The sequence below is a fragment of the Acipenser ruthenus genome, chromosome 17 (assembly GCF_902713425.1).
Source record: "Acipenser ruthenus chromosome 17, fAciRut3.2 maternal haplotype, whole genome shotgun sequence".
In the NCBI taxonomy this organism is placed as follows: Eukaryota; Metazoa; Chordata; class Actinopteri; order Acipenseriformes; family Acipenseridae; genus Acipenser; species Acipenser ruthenus.
Genome location: NC_081205.1, coordinates 28,896,892 through 28,918,808, shown reverse-complemented (window position 1 = coordinate 28,918,808; position 21,917 = coordinate 28,896,892). Strand labels below are relative to the sequence as shown.

At 37.0% G+C, this 21,917-nt stretch overlaps 2 protein-coding genes across 4 annotated transcripts in view; one reads left to right on the top strand and one right to left on the bottom strand.

Annotated features, from left to right (window-relative positions):
• The first annotated feature begins 1,795 nt into the window (after positions 1-1,795).
• On the top strand, positions 1,796-6,069 carry LOC117423518 (translocon-associated protein subunit gamma-like). Its single transcript, XM_034039444.3, has 5 exons — positions 1,796-2,212; positions 2,998-3,124; positions 3,290-3,388; positions 4,197-4,328; positions 5,826-6,069. The coding sequence occupies exons 1-5, from the start codon at positions 2,080-2,082 to the stop codon at positions 5,890-5,892; spliced, it is 558 nt and encodes a 185-aa protein (XP_033895335.1). The 5' UTR covers positions 1,796-2,079; the 3' UTR covers positions 5,893-6,069.
• A 290-nt stretch (positions 6,070-6,359) lies between these two features.
• LOC117423517 (voltage-gated potassium channel subunit beta-1) overlaps positions 6,360-21,917 on the bottom strand; it is a 60,753-nt gene continuing 45,195 nt past the window's right edge. For all 3 annotated transcript variants that reach the window (XM_058990328.1, XM_034039442.3, XM_034039443.3), the window contains exons 4-14: positions 21,395-21,474; positions 20,404-20,448; positions 18,355-18,399; positions 17,727-17,770; positions 15,482-15,568; positions 11,208-11,293; positions 10,404-10,524; positions 9,605-9,699; positions 9,119-9,239; positions 8,791-8,879; positions 6,360-8,330 (exon numbers count right to left, since the gene is read on the bottom strand). In XM_058990328.1, coding sequence (XP_058846311.1) covers positions 8,241-8,330; positions 8,791-8,879; positions 9,119-9,239; positions 9,605-9,699; positions 10,404-10,524; positions 11,208-11,293; positions 15,482-15,568; positions 17,727-17,770; positions 18,355-18,399; positions 20,404-20,448; positions 21,395-21,474 — 903 coding nt within the window. In that variant the 3' untranslated portion in view covers positions 6,360-8,240. The remainder of the gene's footprint in view (positions 8,331-8,790; positions 8,880-9,118; positions 9,240-9,604; positions 9,700-10,403; positions 10,525-11,207; positions 11,294-15,481; positions 15,569-17,726; positions 17,771-18,354; positions 18,400-20,403; positions 20,449-21,394; positions 21,475-21,917) is intronic.

Sequence of the window (21,917 nt, the reverse complement as noted above, 5' to 3'; positions counted from 1 at the left end):
TTCCATTGGTGTTTTTGTCATACCAATAATAATAGTGTTGTTATTTTTCAATATAGGCTTATAAGGTAACAACCTTCCTAAATCTGTATATATATATATATATATATATATATATATATATATATATATATACACAGAACAGTAGCACATACCCATACCTAAAGTAAAGTTTTACAATTGTTTTTTAGAAAACAGAATAATAAAAAAGTTGAGTGAAAAATGAAAAAATCTGGTCCCCATAAAAAGGAAACGATTTTGCCTTGTGTTTATTATTATAGCTTTCTTCTTTCATAGTGGGTGGCAGGTATATCAGCCAAGTTGAATTTGATTCAATTTAAATTTAGGTTTAGCTGCTTAGAAAACAATACTGAAAGAAACTTTTTTCTAGTTTCATTAACCAAAGTTTTGACTTGTCTTCTTTTATTTAATCAAAACGTAGCCTAGTCTTATAGTTATGGATATAAAAAATATTCAGTTTGGAAAGGAATATTTTTAAGATAAAGGCCTGGTACAGTATGACCAGTAATAGCTTGAATGTGGGTTACAGTAAGTACAGAGAACTGTTTTCATTCATCACTGAATTGAAGTTCAGTTTTCATTTCGACTGTTTGTGTCCTATATGTATAAGATTATAATTCCACACAATACAGTAATAGATATTACGTTTCCACATGTAGGTAACATGATTATGAACATGTTTCGGAACGATGCAGTAGCCAGTCCCTGCGAGCCAGGGAACGGAAATGACTCAGAGGTAAGAGTTCATAGTCATCAATACACGGTATTGTTTTTAGTGTAGCGTGTCGCACAGTGGGACAAAGCGATGAAGCTGCGATGCCATCGCTTCAATTACATTTAACAGACAGGGAACTGGCACAATATACAGTATACGAACAGGTGACAACAAAGTAAAAGTAATAATGACCTGCCGATATTTAATAGCATAAACACAGTTCATATACAGTATTTGCCTATTTGTGTGTGGTTTTTTTTTGGATCAGATTAAAAGGGTGGAATAATATTTCACAATCATTAATTTAAAATAATGCTCTCCATTAACCGAAAAAAAAAAGTTTAGAACAAACAACTCTGCGAGTGCCTAAGAGATCTTCGATTATAGTTGTATTAGTTAATTAAAATCGAATTTATTTTGCCTAATTAAAAAAGGCCAATTGAACATGCCCAGCATTAAACCTGCAAACTACCCTGTCCCTTTGCGTGTAGTTTGGGGCAACACGTCACTAGTACGAGGTAGTGGTTTAGGTACAAAATGGCGTTACAAAAGTTAAAATCTGATGAACAGTCTAACAGTGGAATGAACAGAGTGGAATCTAACCAGATTTGGAAAAATGATAAGTTTTCTTTAAAAAACTTCACAGTAGTAGAGGACGTGACGTCCACGCAGCTGTGTGATACAATGCATCCCATTGGTTTAAAGTTGTGAGAAATTGCAACGAACTGAAAACAAAATATAAATGTGCACCTGGTTGCAATGTCTAATTACGATAACACTGTCGCATTCCATTAATGTGCACAGGATATTTTGAATGCAGGTATCACCCAGAGGTCTTCAGCGCAAAAAGTGAGCAACGAAACTAACAGATACAATGCCCCACCTAGCGGTGATTCAATGTTCCTCAGTTTGCAGTTGTTGCCACTCACAATATGGCGGCCAAGAAGTGTCATAAAAGGGGACCATAGCGCTCCTGGCGCAGCGTAAAGGAATATCACCTAGAAAGTGTCCTGAGGGCATTTGCCAAGCACTCCCACCTTTCACTTCCAGATCTCGACAACTCTACGATATCAAGCCACCCTGTCCCTAACCCAACCCCTGCCCTAAAACCTAACCATTAAGAGTCACCTGACGCCCTCAGGACACTCTCTAGGCGATATTCCCGAGTGCTGCAGCATCTGGCTATGCGAAGTGCTACTGCGCAAGTCTGTTTTGTCGTAAATTGTTCTCTTCCGGTTTTGTGCTGACGAGGCGTAAGGCAAAGAGTTAGGTGGCGTTGAATTTTGTGCTCGCTTAGACGTGTCAGATTTAGCAGACTGAGACTCGGTTGAATTCACACAGCAAGCATGGCTCCCAAAAGCAGTAGCAAACAGCAGTCCGAAGAAGACCTGCTTCTGCAGGATTTCAGCAGGAATCTCTCCGCCAAATCAACTGCGCTTTTCTACGGCAATGCTCTCATCGTCTCAGCCATTCCCATCTGTAAGTACTTCATTGAAACCGTATATGGGCAACGGGGTTTACATCATTTTAATATGACCTGAAATAGGAAGAGGTGATGATAATGCTACGTTAGAAGATACCTGTTTTTATGTGCTTTATATACGGTGCAAAAATCTAATAGTAACTGCTGTACAACTCTCGACCAGCAGCAGCAGTTTGGGTGATGTGGCACTGACTGCTCGCTGAATGGACTCTGCTTGGGTCAGGCCTCTACAGTATTTTATTGTATGTTTTAATTTGAATTAGATTACTGTACTGATTTTGTATTTCTTCTTTTCTGTATAGTTGGTTTTGTTTAAATTGCGGGAACTTACTAATTTAATTTGAGTCTGAGCTTTACCACGCAGCCCAATCTCTAAGACTCTTCGGTTTGGTGTTGAGGAGAAAACATACATGGTCGTGAGATAATGACGAGAACAGATAATTACTTACTAATTACGTATTTCAATATATGTAATATATACAGAAAGTTATTAACTACATTAAAACAAGTCACGGTTAGTACACATCAAGATTTGAGTCGCGGATATTGTCCGTCGTGTACGAGTTGGGTATTGTAATAAAAAAAAAAAAAAGTATTGACTAGAGAAATAGTGAATACCTCAGACTTTAACTTAATCCAGGTCCATTCAGCACTACGTGAAAGACTTGGCAGATGTTTTACCTACCCTGCTTAAGTACAACTAGTATGATATGATACTGCATTTGAGTATTTTGCAGGTGACATGCTCATTTCCTTTGTTTATTCCTCCTTTAATTCCCAGGGCTATTCTGGAGGATATGGCACATGGACCTGGTCCAGTCAGCAGTCCTCTACAGTGTCATGACTCTTGTGAGCACCTACCTGGTTGCCTTTGCCTACAAAAATGTCAAATTTGTCCTTAAACACAAGTAAGACTCTATGACATTTATGCATTACTTGCACACTTTTCTCTTTCTTGATTCTAATTTAGCAAATGAAATGTAAAAACTAAGATGTTTTGTGTCTAAACCAACTAACATTTTATATCCAAGTAATACATACCGGTATGTGTTTAAATCTTTGTTTTTGTATAGAGTTGCCCAGAAACGAGAAGATGCCGTTTCTAAGGAAGTCACTCGCAAACTTTCTGAGGCAGATAACAGGAAGATGTCTCGCAAGGAGAAGGATGAAAGGTATTATTCTATTGTTACCCACATGTATTCAGCTGTGTAACCGTGCCTGCCTGTTTAGAATTGAGAACTTCTGGAACTCTGAGGAGTGTTATTGCTGTGATTCCTTGAATTAAAGAACAGGGAAGCCCACATTGCAAAGTGGGGGTGATTCATATTGGGTTTGAACTGGATCTCCTAACGGATTGGCATTGTCCTAAGATTTTATATCAACTGCCTTTTTGTGATGATGCCTACATATTCATTAGGTACAACAGAACATAGAATATATGCTGCAGAATATCATTGTGCCTAACCGTTTTCAGCTCCAAGTTATTTTAAAAAAGACAACCCCAAATACTAAATATATAGTTTCAATGTCTTGTGTGGAAATAAGCCATACAAACATGATATGAGGGCATACCCAAGACTAGGACCAGTTTACTGCTTGCCTGCTTTGTTGAGTTGTATTTCTTAGACATCGTTGATTTTTGCATTTTTGAAAGAGTTAAAAATAGAGTAGAAGCCTTGAAGGACACAGCTAAATTAATTGTTACATTGTAGTTTTAATATTCCGGTGATTGTCTCTTTCTTATAATACATGTAAAAGGTTTTAGGCCTTTAGTGAATTAAACGATCCGAATACACTTTTCTCCATGTAGTTATTCCTATCAATCTTCATCTAGTTAATAGTCTTGATGTTGCACAAATAGTGTGGATACTTGGTTATGTCTAAACTATAAACTGTGTCTTTTGGTGTTGTCACTAGTTGCAGTAAGCAAAATGTTGTAGCGTGACAAAGATTCATGTGTAACATTATTTGTGTTAACAGAATCCTGTGGAAGAAAAACGAGGTGGCAGATTATGAAGCCACAACCTTCTCCATCTTCTATAACAACACGCTGTTCCTGCTCTTGGTGATCATCGCTTCATTCTTTCTGCTGAAGAGCTTCAACCCAACAGTGTATCCTATTCAGATTTTACACAGGCTGTTTTGTAGAGTTTCTGTAGTATGGTAAAACATGTATTTCTTTAGTTCCTTGTATTTCAGTTAGTGCTGGGACAAATATCAGAATGTTCTAACGAATATTTGACACGTGTTCGGATACAAATCACATGTTCGTATTCGCTACAAATGACAAATACCTTGCACTTATTTACCGTCTCATCAGAATTTGCGCGACCGTTTCAAAAAATGGCAAATGAAAGAGCTCCATGTGATATGTGAAATTAATATATATTTATATATATATATATGTGTGTGTGTGTGTGACAAAATAATATATATACACACAATATATAAACACAGAATCAACACAGCAGCTCTTGAACCTCTATTTAAAAGTTTGACAGCAACAAGTAAAAAAAGCAGATTATGCGCGCACACGCACAGTGTTCTCTATGGAAAGCCAACTGGGACAAAAATGTGTTATGCTGCTTTTCTGTCCCATGAGACACAATCTCATGGGACAGAAAAAAGGCAAGCACGTCATTCTGAAATGCCTCGCTTAAACAGTACCCAACTTCCTGAAAAATGTTGTGTAGTGTCTTTTATATAGATTGTATATATTATATATATTTTGTTGTGACTTTATGTGGAATGTAATAAACGAGAACCAAAATGGTGTTTTTTTTCCCCCATCACTTTACAACGCCATTTCCATGTTTTTGGAAGTGTTTTAAAGTAAAATTTCAGTTTTGGTTTACTTGTTCAGCTACAAAAAGGCACAAGTAAACCTCATGTTATTACTTTATGAAAACGTGTCGATAGCCACGGTTTACTGCTAAGAAACGGCAATGGCAAGGAATGAAAAAAAAAAGAAAATAAAATGCGTTGTCTACTTTATGTACTATTTCGGGAATAAGCAAAACAACGTTTAACTTGAACTGCTATTTGGCATCCTTTGTTTTGTAGTTAATTGACTGGGGTAAAGTAAGTCCTACACAACTTTCTTTAGTCCTGGGATGTCTTTCTATTTGAACGTGTTACATATTGTAAGGATGTTGCTGTAAAGGCACACACACGGGCCACGGCATTTAGAGCAATATATTGGCTTTTATTACTTTTTGAAAAACGAACGAATATCCGAACAAATACTTAAATTCTGAGCGAATGTCTGAACATGAAAATCCTGTGTTCGTCCCAGCACTAAGTTCAATCGCACTACATTTCTGAATAGCTTTTGATACATTGGGTTAAAGATTAATCCCCAGTGGATCTCCTAGTAAAAGCTTTGCAGTATGGAGTGAAGGGTGAGTTGTGAGTGTGGTTTAAATCCATCTTGGCTTGCTGCATTGGTTTTTGTCCACATGGTTAGGGAGGAAGGTTGCTTGGTATCTTGCCATAAGGTGTGTGTGTGTGTGTATATATATATATATATATATATATATATATATATATATATATATATATATATATATTACTGTTTTAGTAAGCATTTCCTTAACAGACTCCCTCCAGAAATTACATCTTGTCCATCAGTGCTTCCTCTGGACTGATTGCCCTGCTGTCTACAGGATCCAAGTAATTGACTTGAGCAACCATTCAGAGAAATACGATGGCCAATACAGTTGGGTGGGGTGGATTTGTGTTTTTTTATGTCTTCATCTGAGACTAGGTTTTTGAACAAAAATTAGACTTGGACTTTAAACTCAATATACAGAGCCTTAAACCTCACAATAAAACATTATTATTTTTTTGACAATTCACTGGACCCTTTCTTGTGTGTGTGACTAACAGGGATACAGTAGATGTCCAACAATAAAGGTAAAATCAGTTGAGTTTTACATTAAAGAAACAGGTGTACACATATTAAATTACTCTATTCACAGCAGACTTCAGTAAACATGAAAGACTCACCTTGGGTATTGCTGGAACTAAAACAAACACCTCCTTAAAAAAAAAAGGTACATTCTCAGACACTAACTTTACAGATGGCAATCAATACCAAGACATGGGTTATACTGTGAAAGGAAACAAACCAAGCCTCCAGGGTTATCATTGTGCATTTCTTTATTTCAATCCACCTCAAATGTATATACAGTTTGACAGCTGTGGCAGCAGGCTAGCGCTCATTTTATTTGAATATATTAATGGAATACGTGTTGCAGTTAAAGACCTGAAACAGTGTTTGAAGAAACACCGCACATAAATTACTTCCTTACTTACCATCGTACTATTTTTACAAATTGTAAAAAAACAAAACAGGAACAGTGTCACTATTTAACACTCCTTTGCATTGTCTGTCTGGTTGAAACCAGATCAGCTACCATTGCCACAGAGCGTTCATTTATGCTTGCATAAAAAATAGTTTTCAATCAAGGCACTCTATATAGTAGGCTGAAAGTACCAAAATATTTAACTGTATGTATGAGCAAAAATGTAGCAAACCCTATTTCGATGAAATGTGTAAAAACCATTGACATTTTCTATGTGCTTGCTCAAGCAGTTTAGATAGAAAATGTGTATTTTTTGTTACTCATTTTTTTTTTTGCTCCAAAACTGTAAATGTGGCAAGTATGGTAATTTTTATGGCTAAAGTATTTAAATGAGCACAAGTCAACAAGAGAAAGTATTTATTACAGTGTTACAGAACATCCTGCAGTGTTTACAAGAAATGCATTTTTTAATCTTTGCTGTAACCGTGTTGTCTATATCACAGAGACACATTATTTCAACATAATCTTCATTGCTGTTATATTTTTGTTTCACACATCATGGGTCATAAATTAGGAGGGAACCCGTTTCTCAATTTTAACTTAAGCATGTGACAACACAGGATACAGCAAAGGTTACAAAAAAACGCTTGAAATCCACTTTTGCTTGATGTGCTGCTGTATTGAATTACGGAACAAAGTTTATATACAATTATATTTCTACTGTATGGTATATGATAAATACTGCAGGAAGTGGTTCAGTTATCCCGTAGGTGAAGTAAATTCAAAATAATTCTAACAGGAAACCTTAAATGATTTTTGCAGGAACCGTCTACATACCTCAACATGCAGTACTGCTTAGCCTAAAGCCCGAAAACAAGCATTATTCATTCATTTGTGTAAAATTGGTCTTTGGGTTCTTAATATTGATGCTACACTCTGACTGCTGCACTAAAATCCATACTGCAGCTTGCAGGCAAACCATACTAGAACAAGGCAGATTTCTAATCTACACAGGCTAAACATTGGGTTGGTTTCATCTTGTGTATCGGCACACGTTATTAGTAGTCGTAATATTAATAGAATTAAAATGACATGGCTTTTCATATGTTTTTTTCTGCATCTATGATGTACGAAGCTTGCTGCAATAGATGAAAGGCTTAATGAATTTCTTCCATTGTCTTCTCTCATTGCCATTTTATCCCTGATTGTAACTTCTATTTTGCAATAACAATGTTGCATTGAGGGAAGCAATCAGTAAATCAACGTTCCCTCCACTGCCAGGAAAGCAGATTCACTGTTTTATTAACATCCTCAAAACAGGTGTGTCTAATACTATCCTACCATAGCGTCTAGGGAAATATTCTTTTCATAGATACAGTATACAAAAGCAAAGAAACCTTTCTGCTGTTAAATATCTTTACATTTTACATTGCATAAGCATGAAAAGAAGCTGACTGCAGTATAAGAAGTTTATAGATTTAAGAAAATACAAGAATATCCTTGTTCTATAGATTATTATTATTATTTTTTTAATCTTTTGAAATGTGCTTTTTATACTTTAGGCACACATTTATTTTAGAGACAACATGCACCTATAGCAGCCCAGTATTGTACAGACTGAGCACAGGATAGCTGGGAGTTGCGATGATCAGATATTGATCAGGCGGAGTAGAATTGGGTACTTTTTCTTTTTTTAATCAGCTGTCATTCCCTCACTTTAGGATCTGTAGTCCTTCTTGGTGTATGGTTTGTTCCCCAATATATGATCAATATCACCTACAATGTGAGAAGTCATCTTTGGAAGTACCTGAAAAACATCCAAAGCAATGGATGAGTCTTATAGGGGGTAAATAAATAAATAAAACACATTTGTATTGTGCTAGGCTAAGGGATGAGCTAAATCGTTTTTGTTAAGAGTAACTGAAAAATGAAGGAAGGTAATATTTCGGGTAACAGCTGTCCACACACAATTACGTTTGTGTGAAATGGGATGGGGGGGAGTAGCTAAGGATAATATCACACATGGCTTTCGGAACTGGTTAGCCTGTTAGATTGCTAAAATTACCAAAATTTTCCGGCTCGTAAGAGCGTGGAGTTGACGCTGCTAGGGACATTACAATAGAAGCAGCAAATGATAATGTAGGTGTACACAACCGAATGCTTGAATCTGCAGTCTAAAATCCCTCATCCGCAGTCTGCCTCGCCATATGTTGTAGGTTATTTGAAAATTCCCAAACCTTGGAAACATTTCAGGACATGCTACTTGCCTGTATAGCCCCAAGGTTTTCTGTAAGCTGTTCTGGATTGGATGTTCCCAGAAGGACAGAGCTTACACCCTCATTACGGAGACACCAGGCTGAGGAAATCAGAGCAGCCCATGATAGAAAGCACTTGGAATGACACCAGGCCCTAATAGCCCCTGGAGATGGGGCCTGCTGCTAAAACACTGTTTAATGTTCTCCATCCTTATCCCTTGAATTTTTTTTCTTCTCCCCCCCCCCCCCCCCCCCAATTAGTAACAACAGGATTATGTTTAAAACATGGGAATGGGAATCCCATATATTAGACAGATCGTGGCTGTAAATATTCTCTTACCTACTGCCAACTGGGGTAATGTGCAGCCAAGTTGTTCTGCTATCAGCGAAAGCTCCTTTAGTTTAGCTTGCTGTTTCCTCCCATCATCACATACAATTTTATCTTTCAACCACTGGTAGGACTATGGATATAAGACATTACAGAAATGCAGTATTAGAATGTGTTTATATGTGTTCAAACATAACGGAGAAGTAAAAGTTACAAATAATCCTTAAAATACATGTATAAAAAGACCCACAGATACCTCGATACCAGGTTATTTTTTAAGGGTTTGGTTTAAAAGAAATGCAAATTGCTGTGTATAAAACAATGTTATCTGATCAAATACAGCACCATTTAAATTTGGGGGACATGAACTTTGTAGACAATACATTTCCTCCATAAATTACTCCTTGTTTTCATCAGGAAGCCCTGATTAGTTTTGAGTCGTTTACAGACACAAGAGAACTCAATCTTTTCAAACAAGCCAATCACAACGAGTGGTACCTTAATAGAAGCCCTCGAAGTCTCGGGAACTCCATTTTCATACTTCCCAGTGATGATCCCACAGGCTAGAGGAGACCAGGTCATTGCGCCAACACCTGCCAAAGCAAATGTCCAGAATATTACCATTCATTTTCACAACAGAAAAACAGATTCACTACTACTTACCTGAATACTTTACTTGAAGCTGACCTACACATTTGGTGAGGGCTTACCTGGTTTAATACCTAGTTTCCTCTCATGCCTTTCACCTCTAGAGGTCTGGGTTTGAATCTGGCTCATGTCACAAGTGACATTTTATTTTACACAATTTTAACTCGGCACATATCACTACTAGGTGGGGCCGAATAGTATACTGTAAAGCCATAAATATTTGGCGAATCACACCCATAAAACTATGCATTGTTAGTGGAATCTGATTTCATGCCAAAAATGTTTTGTTTTTTTAAATACGTGAAAAAAGCATAATAAAAGGATTGCAAATATTTATGGCTTTACAGTATTCGGCATACATTACGGAGCACCTTTGTAAGGCTATACCAGGTATTATCCAAAAGATTTGTAAAAATCCAGTGACCTGATTGGTTAACAACCCTTCCAAGCTTGTTAGCCAATTTCGTAAATGTTTCAAATTCATTTTATTTTAGACAGACTTACTTAAACAGAATAACAGGTTATTCTGGATGAAAGCATCAGAAATATTCAAAATTCAGCTGCACAAGGATAATGACAACAGATGGCACTGTATTTAACAGAAGGTATGACACTGTTTTAACACAAGCTAGGTGAGACTCAGACTTGCCTATTTTGTGGTAGAGCTCTGGAAGCTGTACCTCGACCTTCTCTCTTTGGAAAAGGTGATACTCAGCCTGTTCACACACCGGCGGGATCATATTGAACTGCCTTGCCACTGAGTAGGCCTCCTGTAACGAAAGGCAATGAATTCAGTGTTACAAATATCAACACTTTATTATTCATCTCTCTCTTCACAATGGGATTGGCACACTGTTTATTATAATGAATTATTGATGCCCCAGGAATTACTCTCGCTTTCATCTGTGTTAAATCCCCCTGAGCTTCCTGTTAACGTTGATTAAATCACACATTAGCATGGATTGAAACAATTACCAACCGTCTGGAACAACAGGAAGCTATAGATGTCAACTGAGATTTCCAATCAAGTCATACTATTTATCGCCTTAAACCCAAGCGTGCAAAATGGACCAAAGTGTAGATTATTTCTTCTGCAATTTAAAAAAAAAAACAAGTCTCTCATAGTCATGGAGTTGACTAGTAGATTTGTTTCCTGGTCTAGTCAAGATGTTTTATCTAGTTTCAAATTATACTACTCTGATACTATAGTCAATCTGTAATAACTGAATCACCAGCGAGAGAACAAAGCAGGTTTACAAGCAAGTGAATATAATGTTAAAGTAAAGGGGGGTCTTGCTCCATGACCACCAAAGGAACTGAATGAAATGGTCCAATACAGAGCTGGTCCTGATACAGGGGGACCTAGGTTTGTAATCACTGACAGAGAGTGCTTTTAATACTGAACTGTACCAGGAGTGCACTGACCATACATGTGCCAGGCTTAGCATCCTACCATGATCTCCATTGCAGTCCATCGGGACGTTCCCCAGTACATGGCCATTCCCTGGTTAATCACGTATGTCATTGCCCTGACGATCTCTAAATAAAAAGATAAAGAAAAAAAAATTAAACAAAATGTTATAAAAACAAAACAATATTTAATCTGAGCTAAGAATACATATGCATACCAATTAAAGCAGAATGCTTACATTTTGAACTATTTTTCAATCAATACACAGTGTCCTAAGCCTGATGAAAGCATGCAGGTTCCAGAAATCGCTATTCAAACGTGATGGCTACAATTCCTCATTAAACAAAATAGACCTGCAATTCTCAGTATCAACACAAGGGGGAGATTTCACCTTTTCGTGCTGCAGGAATGCTGAACAAAGTCCAGTCACTGACGTTGCTCAGCAGAGCACACAGCAGTTGTCAACTTATTGAGTATGGAGATATATTCATTATGACGATCAACACATTGTAAGATAAACAGAGGTCTTAAATTAACATTTTTAACAGGCAGTTTCTTAGTAGTTTGCAACTGTACAGATCACGCCAAATGACTGCACTGCTGTAATGCTATTTACAAACCCAGTCTTATATACAGGTTGGTTATACTTGTGCTTTGCTCTCATGTATCTGTATGATTTACTGCTCACCATACTCCTTGCTGCACTCTTTAGTCCTTCTATTAAAGCTGAAAGGGCTTTAGAATGCCTACCCACAAACAATAACACTTTCTGCTTCTTTTGAAATCTGACTGGTTAACATTAACTTTTTTTTTGTTTTTTTTTAACACTGCACTTTCCTTCATTAGTCTAATTTAAATCATAAAGCGATTATACAATGTTCAATTGAGTATTATTCTATTGGGTTTAAATATGCACTGGCTTAAATATACTAATGTTTGTGGGTAAAAGCGCTGCGTAAAATGTTACCCTTTGTGGTTATGAAATAGATTATAATAATGAACTTATTGTAATTAATGCAGTCCTCATTTTTTTTTACTGCTAGAAACAGAGTTTGTGTGGGTGATATCCGTAGGATGAAGACACTGTGAAAGTAATTAGGTAATTTGCTAGAACCAAAGTCATTGTATTTTTATCTTGTTCTTAATTGTATTATTACTTGTACTGTGATTCTTGAAATGTATTTTTTGTTTACGACTGTAAGTCGCCCTGGATAAGGGTGTCTGCTAAGAAATAAATAATAATAATAATAATAATAATAATAATAATAATAATACTAATAATAATAATGCAGAGATTCAAGGCTGGACCTCCCCACCCCCACCCCCACTCAGCTTTTAAGAATCTCAGTCTGGTGGTTTCTCCCTGTCCAGCTTGCATGGGGTGGTGGTTTGCGATCATGCTATATTTCAGGCCTGTATAATCTTCTTGGTCAATCAGGGTCCTCTATTATTTACAGCTAGAAATGTTGCCAAGCAACATCAGATTTTGTACATATTCAAGGTTTCTGTTTTACAACAGCTTCAAAGGTTTCTATCTCCACAGGATTAATTGTGCTTATGCAATTATTATTTTTTTTTTAAATATGAAAAGCAGTCACGAATGACAATCTTACTTAAGTTTAACATTGGGCTTGTATTGACCTATAGTACCTGTATCTTGTTAATGTCATTACCAATCTCTACCTTTTCCTCCTTTTTCTGTACAAGGAAAAACAAACAGATACTTTTACAGAGTAAGACAGAAACAAGATGTGTCTTCAGCTCACACACTTGTTTTTGTATCTGACATTTAGACTAAGTAAGTACGTACAGTTTTGTTATGCTAGCTTGAATCCTGTTGCCTGATATTTAAGGCATATTGAGTCTTCAAAAGCACATTTGGTTCTAAATATATTAGTAAAACAAATTACTTTGAAAAATGAAAACATAATAGAAAAAAAACAATTTCTGAACCACTCTATCCTCCCACTCATGATCTAAATATGAATACTCAGGAGATTATGAAACGCAGAAATATTATAATGCATATTTGCCCCCTGTTCCCCCTGCGTTGGCTGCTCTGGAATATGAAGCCCAGTATGACTAATTCATTATATGCACAAGTGGATGTACGTAAAATGATCATAAAAAGAAGAAGGAATCACCCCTCTCTATTACACATATCCCTGTAGTAAATCAGTTGATATTCTGAATGCACCCCCACCTGAATATTTTGAGTAGGGAAGTAGGTGCAGGTGTACGTTTTCATGTTGTGTGCAACTGTCAGAAGGACAATCTCACTGAACATTGCTTAGCTGGGAAAGAATGTCACTGAATTTACAGTGCACACTCACAAAAGCCATCATCATGCACATCTGGTTATGTTTCATTTTAATTCACGCACCAACCGCATGGCTTTTCAAGGGTCATGGTCGATAAACAGGGACAGTCCATTTATATCAAAGTGTGTGCTACAAATGCATCCTATTGACCTTGCTTATCTATTTCGTCCAACCCCCTGCAGATAAACACTCTTCATAATCTTTTTTAAACAGTTTGACATCAATTCAATATGTTTGACTTCAATTTAGAAACCATTGGGATCAGAAGCATTTCCTTCTAGCCAAGGAAGACTGGCAGAATGCTGCAATATTATGGCCAAAAGTAGCCCATGAGATATTGAGAACAGAGAGTGCTTGGGTCTTGGATGGGTCCCAGTGTCAGAGTTTGCAGTTGATCCTGACTGCACCAAAGGGGAAGAAGTAGATTCAAGTCTCTGTGAAGTACTGTAAATGCCTGAGAACTGCTAGACATCCTCCACACATGATAAACAGACAACTAGCAGTAATGGAACTCAAAGGCAGACTGAAGGAAGACACTGTTGTTGACAACAGGAAGGGAGCAAAAACTTCAACATTGCTGTGATTAAAACCATTCTCAAACACACAATTCTCATTCCCTGTTTTCAGTGATTCCTTGGTGAGAGTAACTAAGACACAGATACAATCTGAATCCTGCGGTACAGCTTGAGGAAGCCTCAGGGTCACTGTGTGAAGACACATTTAAGTCAATAGCAGTAACACGTACGCCCAGGTCTTGCAATTCCTGAATGTGTACAATGGGCAAGCAGTAGAAGGTAGGGATTTGTACTAATCTGTGTAATTGTGCTGCTGAAAGATGATCCACATAAGGCACCCAGAGCGGTTTGCGGGGGAGGTTTGGATAAATGAATTAATAGAGATTGAAATGCGTTCCAATGCATCTCATTCTACACCCCTACCAAGAGGGCAAGATGTTGCAACAGAACATGTGACCTGCATGATGCACGCAGCAAAGCCAAGAGGAAGACTGTATTTCCATGATTTCATTTCTCTTTAGAATTCGACTGGTTTGCATCATCTGTCTATTCCATGCTTTTTTTTCAAGTACATTTGCCTCCTGCCTTAGGGTAACCTCTTAAGAAACAAGATAGCTTTTTTTTTCTCACATACATATCTTGAAGAAAGAAATGATAAAAACTGCAGAATTCAGTATTAACATTGCCAAGCCAGAACAACAAATCAAATCAGCAGCATTTAAAACAAGTGCTGCATAACAAATGTAGACTCCCCTTTCTCCAACCCCTGTTTATAATAAGTATCTTCTTTTCTGAACCGGAGGAGTGCCCCCCAGCAGTTTCCACCAGTATTATATCTGATTGATGGTAACTCCCCTGATCCAGATGTTTATATGACTCTGGATACAAGGGGTACGGGTAAATATGATCTCTGATTCTGAATATCAGCTGCTGTCCATTATGATTTTAGATGTTGCACAGACTTTGCTTAAATCCCAGTCGAATTGGAATTTCTTCACAATGCATTTGCTGCTGTGTGTAAAGACAGTGCCTGGCTTAGAAAACAAGTTTGTTCAGTCCATTGTTATAAAGAACAGGCCTCAACAACAGCACTTTGATTTTGCTGGCTGGGCACTTAGGCCCTTTATTTTTCAAAGTTTATTCATATGCAGAATGAAATAAATGTAAAACGCTGAAGAGGTCCTATGGAATCTGTCCCATGAGTGAGGCAATGGAAGACCGTGAATGGGATACTCTGCTTGGTCCCATTATGATTTCTTAGCATAGTCTCTGTGACACAAAACATCTCTCCACATTATAGAGGGAACATCATGAAGTGGCTAGACAGGATTTACAAGACAACACAATTTCCTAAACTTTCTCCCCAAAGTGGTATGTAATTCAAGATGTTAGTGAAACATTATTCAGCAGGTTACATTCGCGTTTATGAAGCAAAATTAGTTAATTCTATAGGGTGATGCAAAACTTTTGTCCCACTAACCTTCCATTGGGGTATTATTGTCTGGTCGATTTGCAAAGACAACATCCACATACTCGAGCTGCAGTCTCTGGAGGGAGCCCTTTAACCCTGCAAGAGACAGAAACAGTAAAACTGCCAGCAAGCAACTGTGAGCAAGACCTGTGGGAGCTGTCAGTGTGGACAGATTACTTCAGCAACGCACACATTAATAATCACCCTGGACATGTTCTATTCATACACCTATTTTCAAGACATGTTAACAATATTCACACAATGTCACAGATCTGATAAGAGGGCGGGAGGAGTAGCAATTGTTTCTCTTGTTCGGTAAAATGGGAACGAGAAGGTGATAGAATGGGTTGAAATGCTGATCAAAAGGAAATCTTAAAAAAAAAAAAAAAAAAAAAAAGTGCTGATCAAAAAGAGCACTGATTGATCTCAACGAGGGTACCATGGCTTGTGAATAATGCAGCTCAAGTTGCTAGGTTGTGGTATGCATTTGATTAGAGTCATACAGTCGTCGACTCACAGTCTCCAGTATGGTCCTTGCATTAGTTGATTTTTAGATGTACAATACTATAATGATGTAACAATTTCTTTGAAATTACTGAAGCACAAACATTTTTAGCCCCCCCCCCCCCCCTTTTCTCCAGTCTCACTAAGCTGTAAGCGTCTACACACTGTGGATGAGTTAAGCCCCTAATAAATATTGCATGGCTGAAAGATTAGTCATTTTCTGTGTCAGATAAATGCATGCTTAATCACCTTCAAACTTGAATTAGAAACTATGGAATGCACTGTAGGCTTTGCAACTAATATATAAGGTTTCTTATTTGTGTTTTTTGGTTTGGTTTTAGTCCTGTTTTCCAACTGGAGTACAGGGGTCACAAAAACAAACTGACCCAAGCATTACTGCGCAGAATTTTTAATAGACTTTTATGGGGATATTAGATTTTTCTCTACCCTAGCCCATTTCTTGACTTGATTCCAAGTAATGTTTTGATCATTTCCCACAGTCTTAATGTAAGATTACTAAGGCATCTGCTTCATTACTTAAACCCTTTCTATCAGATTTGGGTCAGTTGTAAATAATGAACTGGCAGTTGCTTATTACTTTGTGAGATTACTTAAAGGATTATGTTTTGTATTATAACATTAGCACTGCAGCTTTGTTTTTTTTCACTTTGGAAAGGGGAACTTTATAAAAGGTTAGAATCATCTCACTACAGCTAAAATCAACCAGGCCGTTGGTTGTTATGAATTAATTGCATGAAGGTGCAAAAACACAGGGGGTATATTGGGGCCCATTCTGTCCATTTCTAATTAAAGGTGTTTTACTTAACTTTGGTACTAATGGGCTTTATTATTATTTTGTTTATTTAGCAGACGCCTTTATCCAAGGCGACTTACAGAGACTAGGGTGTGTGAACTATGCATCAGCTGCAGAGTCACTTACAATTACATCTCACCCGAAAGATGAAGCACAAGGAGGTTAAGTGACTTGCTCAGGGTCATACCATGAGTCAGTGGGATTTGAACCGGGGACCTCGTGGTTACAAGCCCTTTTCTTTAACCACTGGACCACACAGCCTCCTTAACTTAGCACAAATTCAGTCTGGTGTCTCTAATAATAATAATAATAATAATAATAATAATAATAATAATAATAATAATAATAATAATAATACATGCTTTTTATTGCGAAAAAAAGGTTTATTACTCATATATTGTATCCAAAGATAAATAATAGGTGGACAACCTTGAAGCATGTAATGTTCAAAATGCTAATAAAAAAAATGTACAGTATTAAAACTGCTCAAACACTAGGTGGTGCTATCTGCTATTTTTGTATTATTAGTTTTTGTTCCAATGACAGGAAATAAGAACTAGTTTAATAACATTAAACCCTTCTTTGTGACAACCAAAATCATTTCAGAAAAAACTTCGAGGTAATGAATTTACCTCCATATTATAAATAAAGTACAAGACACTGTGAAAATAGGGCTGCAGATTGCCACATTTCCAGGTGGTAGCAGAGATGCCAAGGCCAGATCATCCAAACGAATGAGATTTTAAAAAAAATAGGAGAGAGATTTATAATACTCTTTTATGACTGATAACGTCACTCCAAACGAGTGAGACTCAGCATGTCTGGCCTGGCAGTATTAAGATCTGCTTCTGCTTCATTGAAATGGATTATATAGGCACAGGTTAAAAGGGAACTTACTTAGAGTTTAAAAAAAAGGTCAAATGTCTGCTGCAATACCTTCAATAATGTGTTTCCTGGAAAGACCTCTCTCTGTTTCAGCTCTGGAGGAAATAAATAAATAAATAAATAAAAAGATTTGAATAGAACATTGCCGAAATCAACAGAAATCAATTGTGATTGGTTGTTCCAACAGCACAGCTTTTTAATACCAGAAGAATAGACATATGGGTCAGATTTACCTTTTTTCAAAGCGCAAACAATGTGTGTGTATGTGTGTGAGGTCATATGGGTCAAACTTTGATGTTGAGTTAACTGTGGATTCAAGGCAGCCCCACAGATATGCATCTATCTCATACAACATGGGCCAGCCCCTCCTGCACGTTACTGGTACGCCCCTAAGCTCCCTTTTCCCTCCTGCTTGTCCTGTTGGATACACCTCTCTTCACTTTCTGGCTCTGAATTGTATTTCTCTTTTCTGAGGAATGCACTGTGAAGTAGTTGAATTCTGTAACTGTGTTTAGGAGGGAGTTCTGCTCGGATACTTGTATGTGTGGGCTGCATTTTATTATAACTTTGTTGAGTAATTTATAGGGACTAAAAAAAATTAAAAAAAACCCCACAGAAACACACTCATACATACTGTATGCAAGACACAACTGTTGTAATGAAAAAAGTGCTCACTTACTTTCCTCCCCAGTACAGCTTGGTTGTTATCACAAGACTTGACCTCCTGCACAGAGAAAGCCACACAATTATCATATAAATATTGGAACCTAGGTTTCCAGCTGGGTTCACTGCATGATCAACATGATCAAAGGAATTCTCAAACCCCAGAATGCAACCAAATTACAGGAGAAGTAACTAGAATCTCATTTTCTAGCAAACAAAGTAAACATATAATAGTAAGAGGAAGGCAGTTGGATATGTACTTCTCTTCACTTCACTTACCAGTAATTAATTACATATATATTTTGAGCAAAAACTTACACACACACAGTAAAGTTGAATAAAGCAGTGATGATGTGAGACATTTCATCATCTTTTCTGCCAATGTACTCCAAATCTTTAGGGTGTTGCTTAAAAGCACTGGTGTTCTAGTTTGTCCAACACTGTTTCAGTTTTGCAGTGTTAATACATCACAGTAATCTACATTTTATTAGGTCTCCTGGTAGAAGAAAATAAAAGGTGCTCTCATTACAGAAAACAATATCCTCCATATTCTCTTATAGGTACTACCTATGGGGACAAAAAATGAAAAAAATTCCCTCAGTACCATTTTATGCCCCCTTACATCGAATGGGAATTGCCTTGCATGAAAGCAGCAACTGTATAGCGTCCAAAACGTTTACATTAGAGAAATCAAAAGAATAAATACAAGTACATAACTCTGTAGGAATTACTTCTGTTGCATTCTGGTACGGCAATTCACATTCAATGCCATACCCAGGGTGTCAGCTTCAACAGTAATGTTGTTGAAGCTGACACCCTAGGATCCTTCAAGAAGCTGCTTAATGAGATTCTGGGATCAATAAGCTACTAACAACCAGACAAGAAAGATGGGCCGAATGGCCTCCTCTCGTTTGTAACCATTCTTATGTTCTTATTAGGGAAATACTTGATATGGGGTTATGTCTGTGCTGGTCATTTTTTTAGTACCACTAAACCCTTACACGGTTTCTTTCTGGTGTGAATTGACCGGTCATTTTAGAAAACTGCTCACCAAGAAAATAACAAATTGGAGGAGACAGGTACAAATTGAATTCGGAAAATACTATCAACTCTCCTAAAGCACAAACCACGCTTCTGACACCAGGCCAGCAAAATGAAATCCCAGCTTTCCCAGGCTGCCGTACTCTATCTTCTTATTGCATTTGATAGAATAAAGAAAAAGCAGTTTTCCCCATGTGAGTAAATGTTTCAACCCTTTCATTAATAACTTCTAGAGTATCTTTCCTCATCAGCTAAGCAGCAGTTTTGCATCAGCCAGCTCTGGCCACCTGTAAGAAGGATATGTTCTCCTTTCTGGAACATTTCACACAGAGCTCAAGAAAGTAAGAAAAAAAAGGAAGCTGTTTATTGTTATGTAGTGATTAGAAGCCAAAAAAAGAAAAAAAAAATGTAATCCTTTACTTTACATAATTACAAATGCCATGTAAAGGCATATTCACAGTAAAAAATGTGTTTTGCATTTCCTGAGGCCAGGGTTAACTAGCCTTCATGAAATTGCCTGTTTAAAACTTTCAGTGGGATCTTACTGGTTAAAAAGCAATTGGATTTTTTTTTTCTACCTTATAACCCCGTCTGTCGAAGCAAAAATAACTGAAACGTTGATTTAATTACCTTGAATAACCACAGAATAATTCGCACACTGACTTTGGATCAGGGCAGTATTTAAACTTGCAGTTCAGACTGCTGTTCAGAGCATCTGTTACTATGGTTACTGTTAGAGGACCATTTACCAGACTGTGCAGAACAGGAAAGAACATTAAAATTTAGCTTCACCGAACAACAATGTTTATCATTGTTGAAAATGTAGTTTGGCTTTTTACAGCTACCTTACAATGAACAATATTTAAACACACTGAGAGGGTAATGTTTGTGTATACCCAAGACAATTTTGGATGACCTTTCTGAGAACTCTGAAAATCACTTCCCACCAAATTCACAAAAACACACTGTTGTAAAAAAACAAAAACAAAACACACACACACACACACAACGACAATTTGAGTACCTCCAGCCTTTTTTCTTGATGATATTCCCCAATATGACCTCAGCTCTAGAAAACACAAACACAGTTCTTCATTATTTCACAGCATTGCGTAGGCTTTGTACAAACAAAAGGCAGTGTAACGCATTATACAAATGGATAGGCCTGTGGCAAACACGACTCATCTTTGAAGTGTGTGAAGGGCGCTGTAGAGTGTGCAATGGAACTGCATGCTTCAATTCACTCTATATCTCACCCGCTTCCTTAAAGAAGTACTTAATCCTTTTATACTGCTCCAAAGGATTTAATTAATGAAAGAGACAGCATTTTTTATTAATTTACATTGATATCAAAATGCTGGATATTGCATTTTAACCACATTCAAGGATATTCCCATCTACTATGATACCCAGTGGGTCTACAAACAACAATCAAAAAAAAAAGTCTAATGCTTTGTTTCACATTAGCACTAATCTTGAACAACCTCACCAGATTGTAATATTATTATCGGCAACCTGCATTCGTGGTTTTAGAGCTTTGAACCTCATCTCATTTCATCGACTGGAGACAGAATATAAAAAACAAAAGCTTTTGCTCAAAAGAGCCAACTTCTCAACATTTCGGCATGTTTAACATACCTTTGTCAAGGGGAAGTGTGTGTTTGAAAAACAGCCGCGGTACTTGTACGCTTTTGATGCCATGGCAACTATACTCACTTATTTCTATTTAAATCTATGAATGTGATGTAATTTACTACATTGTGTATGATGTAACGATCTACTATTCCTTTCTATTTAAACCTTCAGGCATCATTGAGTCTATTGATCCATTTATTTTCCTTTATTCTTCTGTATTGTACATTATCTAATTTTATTTCTTCTAAAACAACAAATTGTAGGTCATTCATGTTATGTACATTTTTTGCATTTGTAGTTTATATAAAATAAAAAAAATACGCCAGGCGTGGACTGAAGTTTGCTGTTTAAACCAGCTTTTAATGATGTAGCTCACTTACTTTCCAGCCGCATAGACCTCCGCTGTATCAAAAAGATTGACTCCGTTTTCATACGCGATTGTCATTAGCTGTTCGGCCACCTGTAAAAAAGCAACGAGTAAGTGATTGTTGAGCTCTTTTGAACGGAGCATCCCGAGTCATTGTTTCTGAGCTATACCGAGATTGATGCCCTGCTGCATTGAAAGTGCTCCAATCTTCTTGATCAACAGGAATCTATTACCTCACAGTCATGACCCCTGAGCAATGCTGACTTGAAATATATTTGTTAAGATCAGTTTTTAGGATATGGATTATTACTAGGATCCTAAGTGAATTTGTTGTGTCACTCCAAATGTGGATTTGTCAGGGGAAATCTTATACCAACTGGAAGCCTTTATTGATGGTAAAGACCTAGATAATTAAAACTATCAGAGAGGAAGATATATAGATGATAACATGTAGATGTCAGTTCCAGGTTGTGACACTCATGTTTTATATAAACAATGTTAACTTATTCTTCTGCAAAAAAATCATTGTCATTATA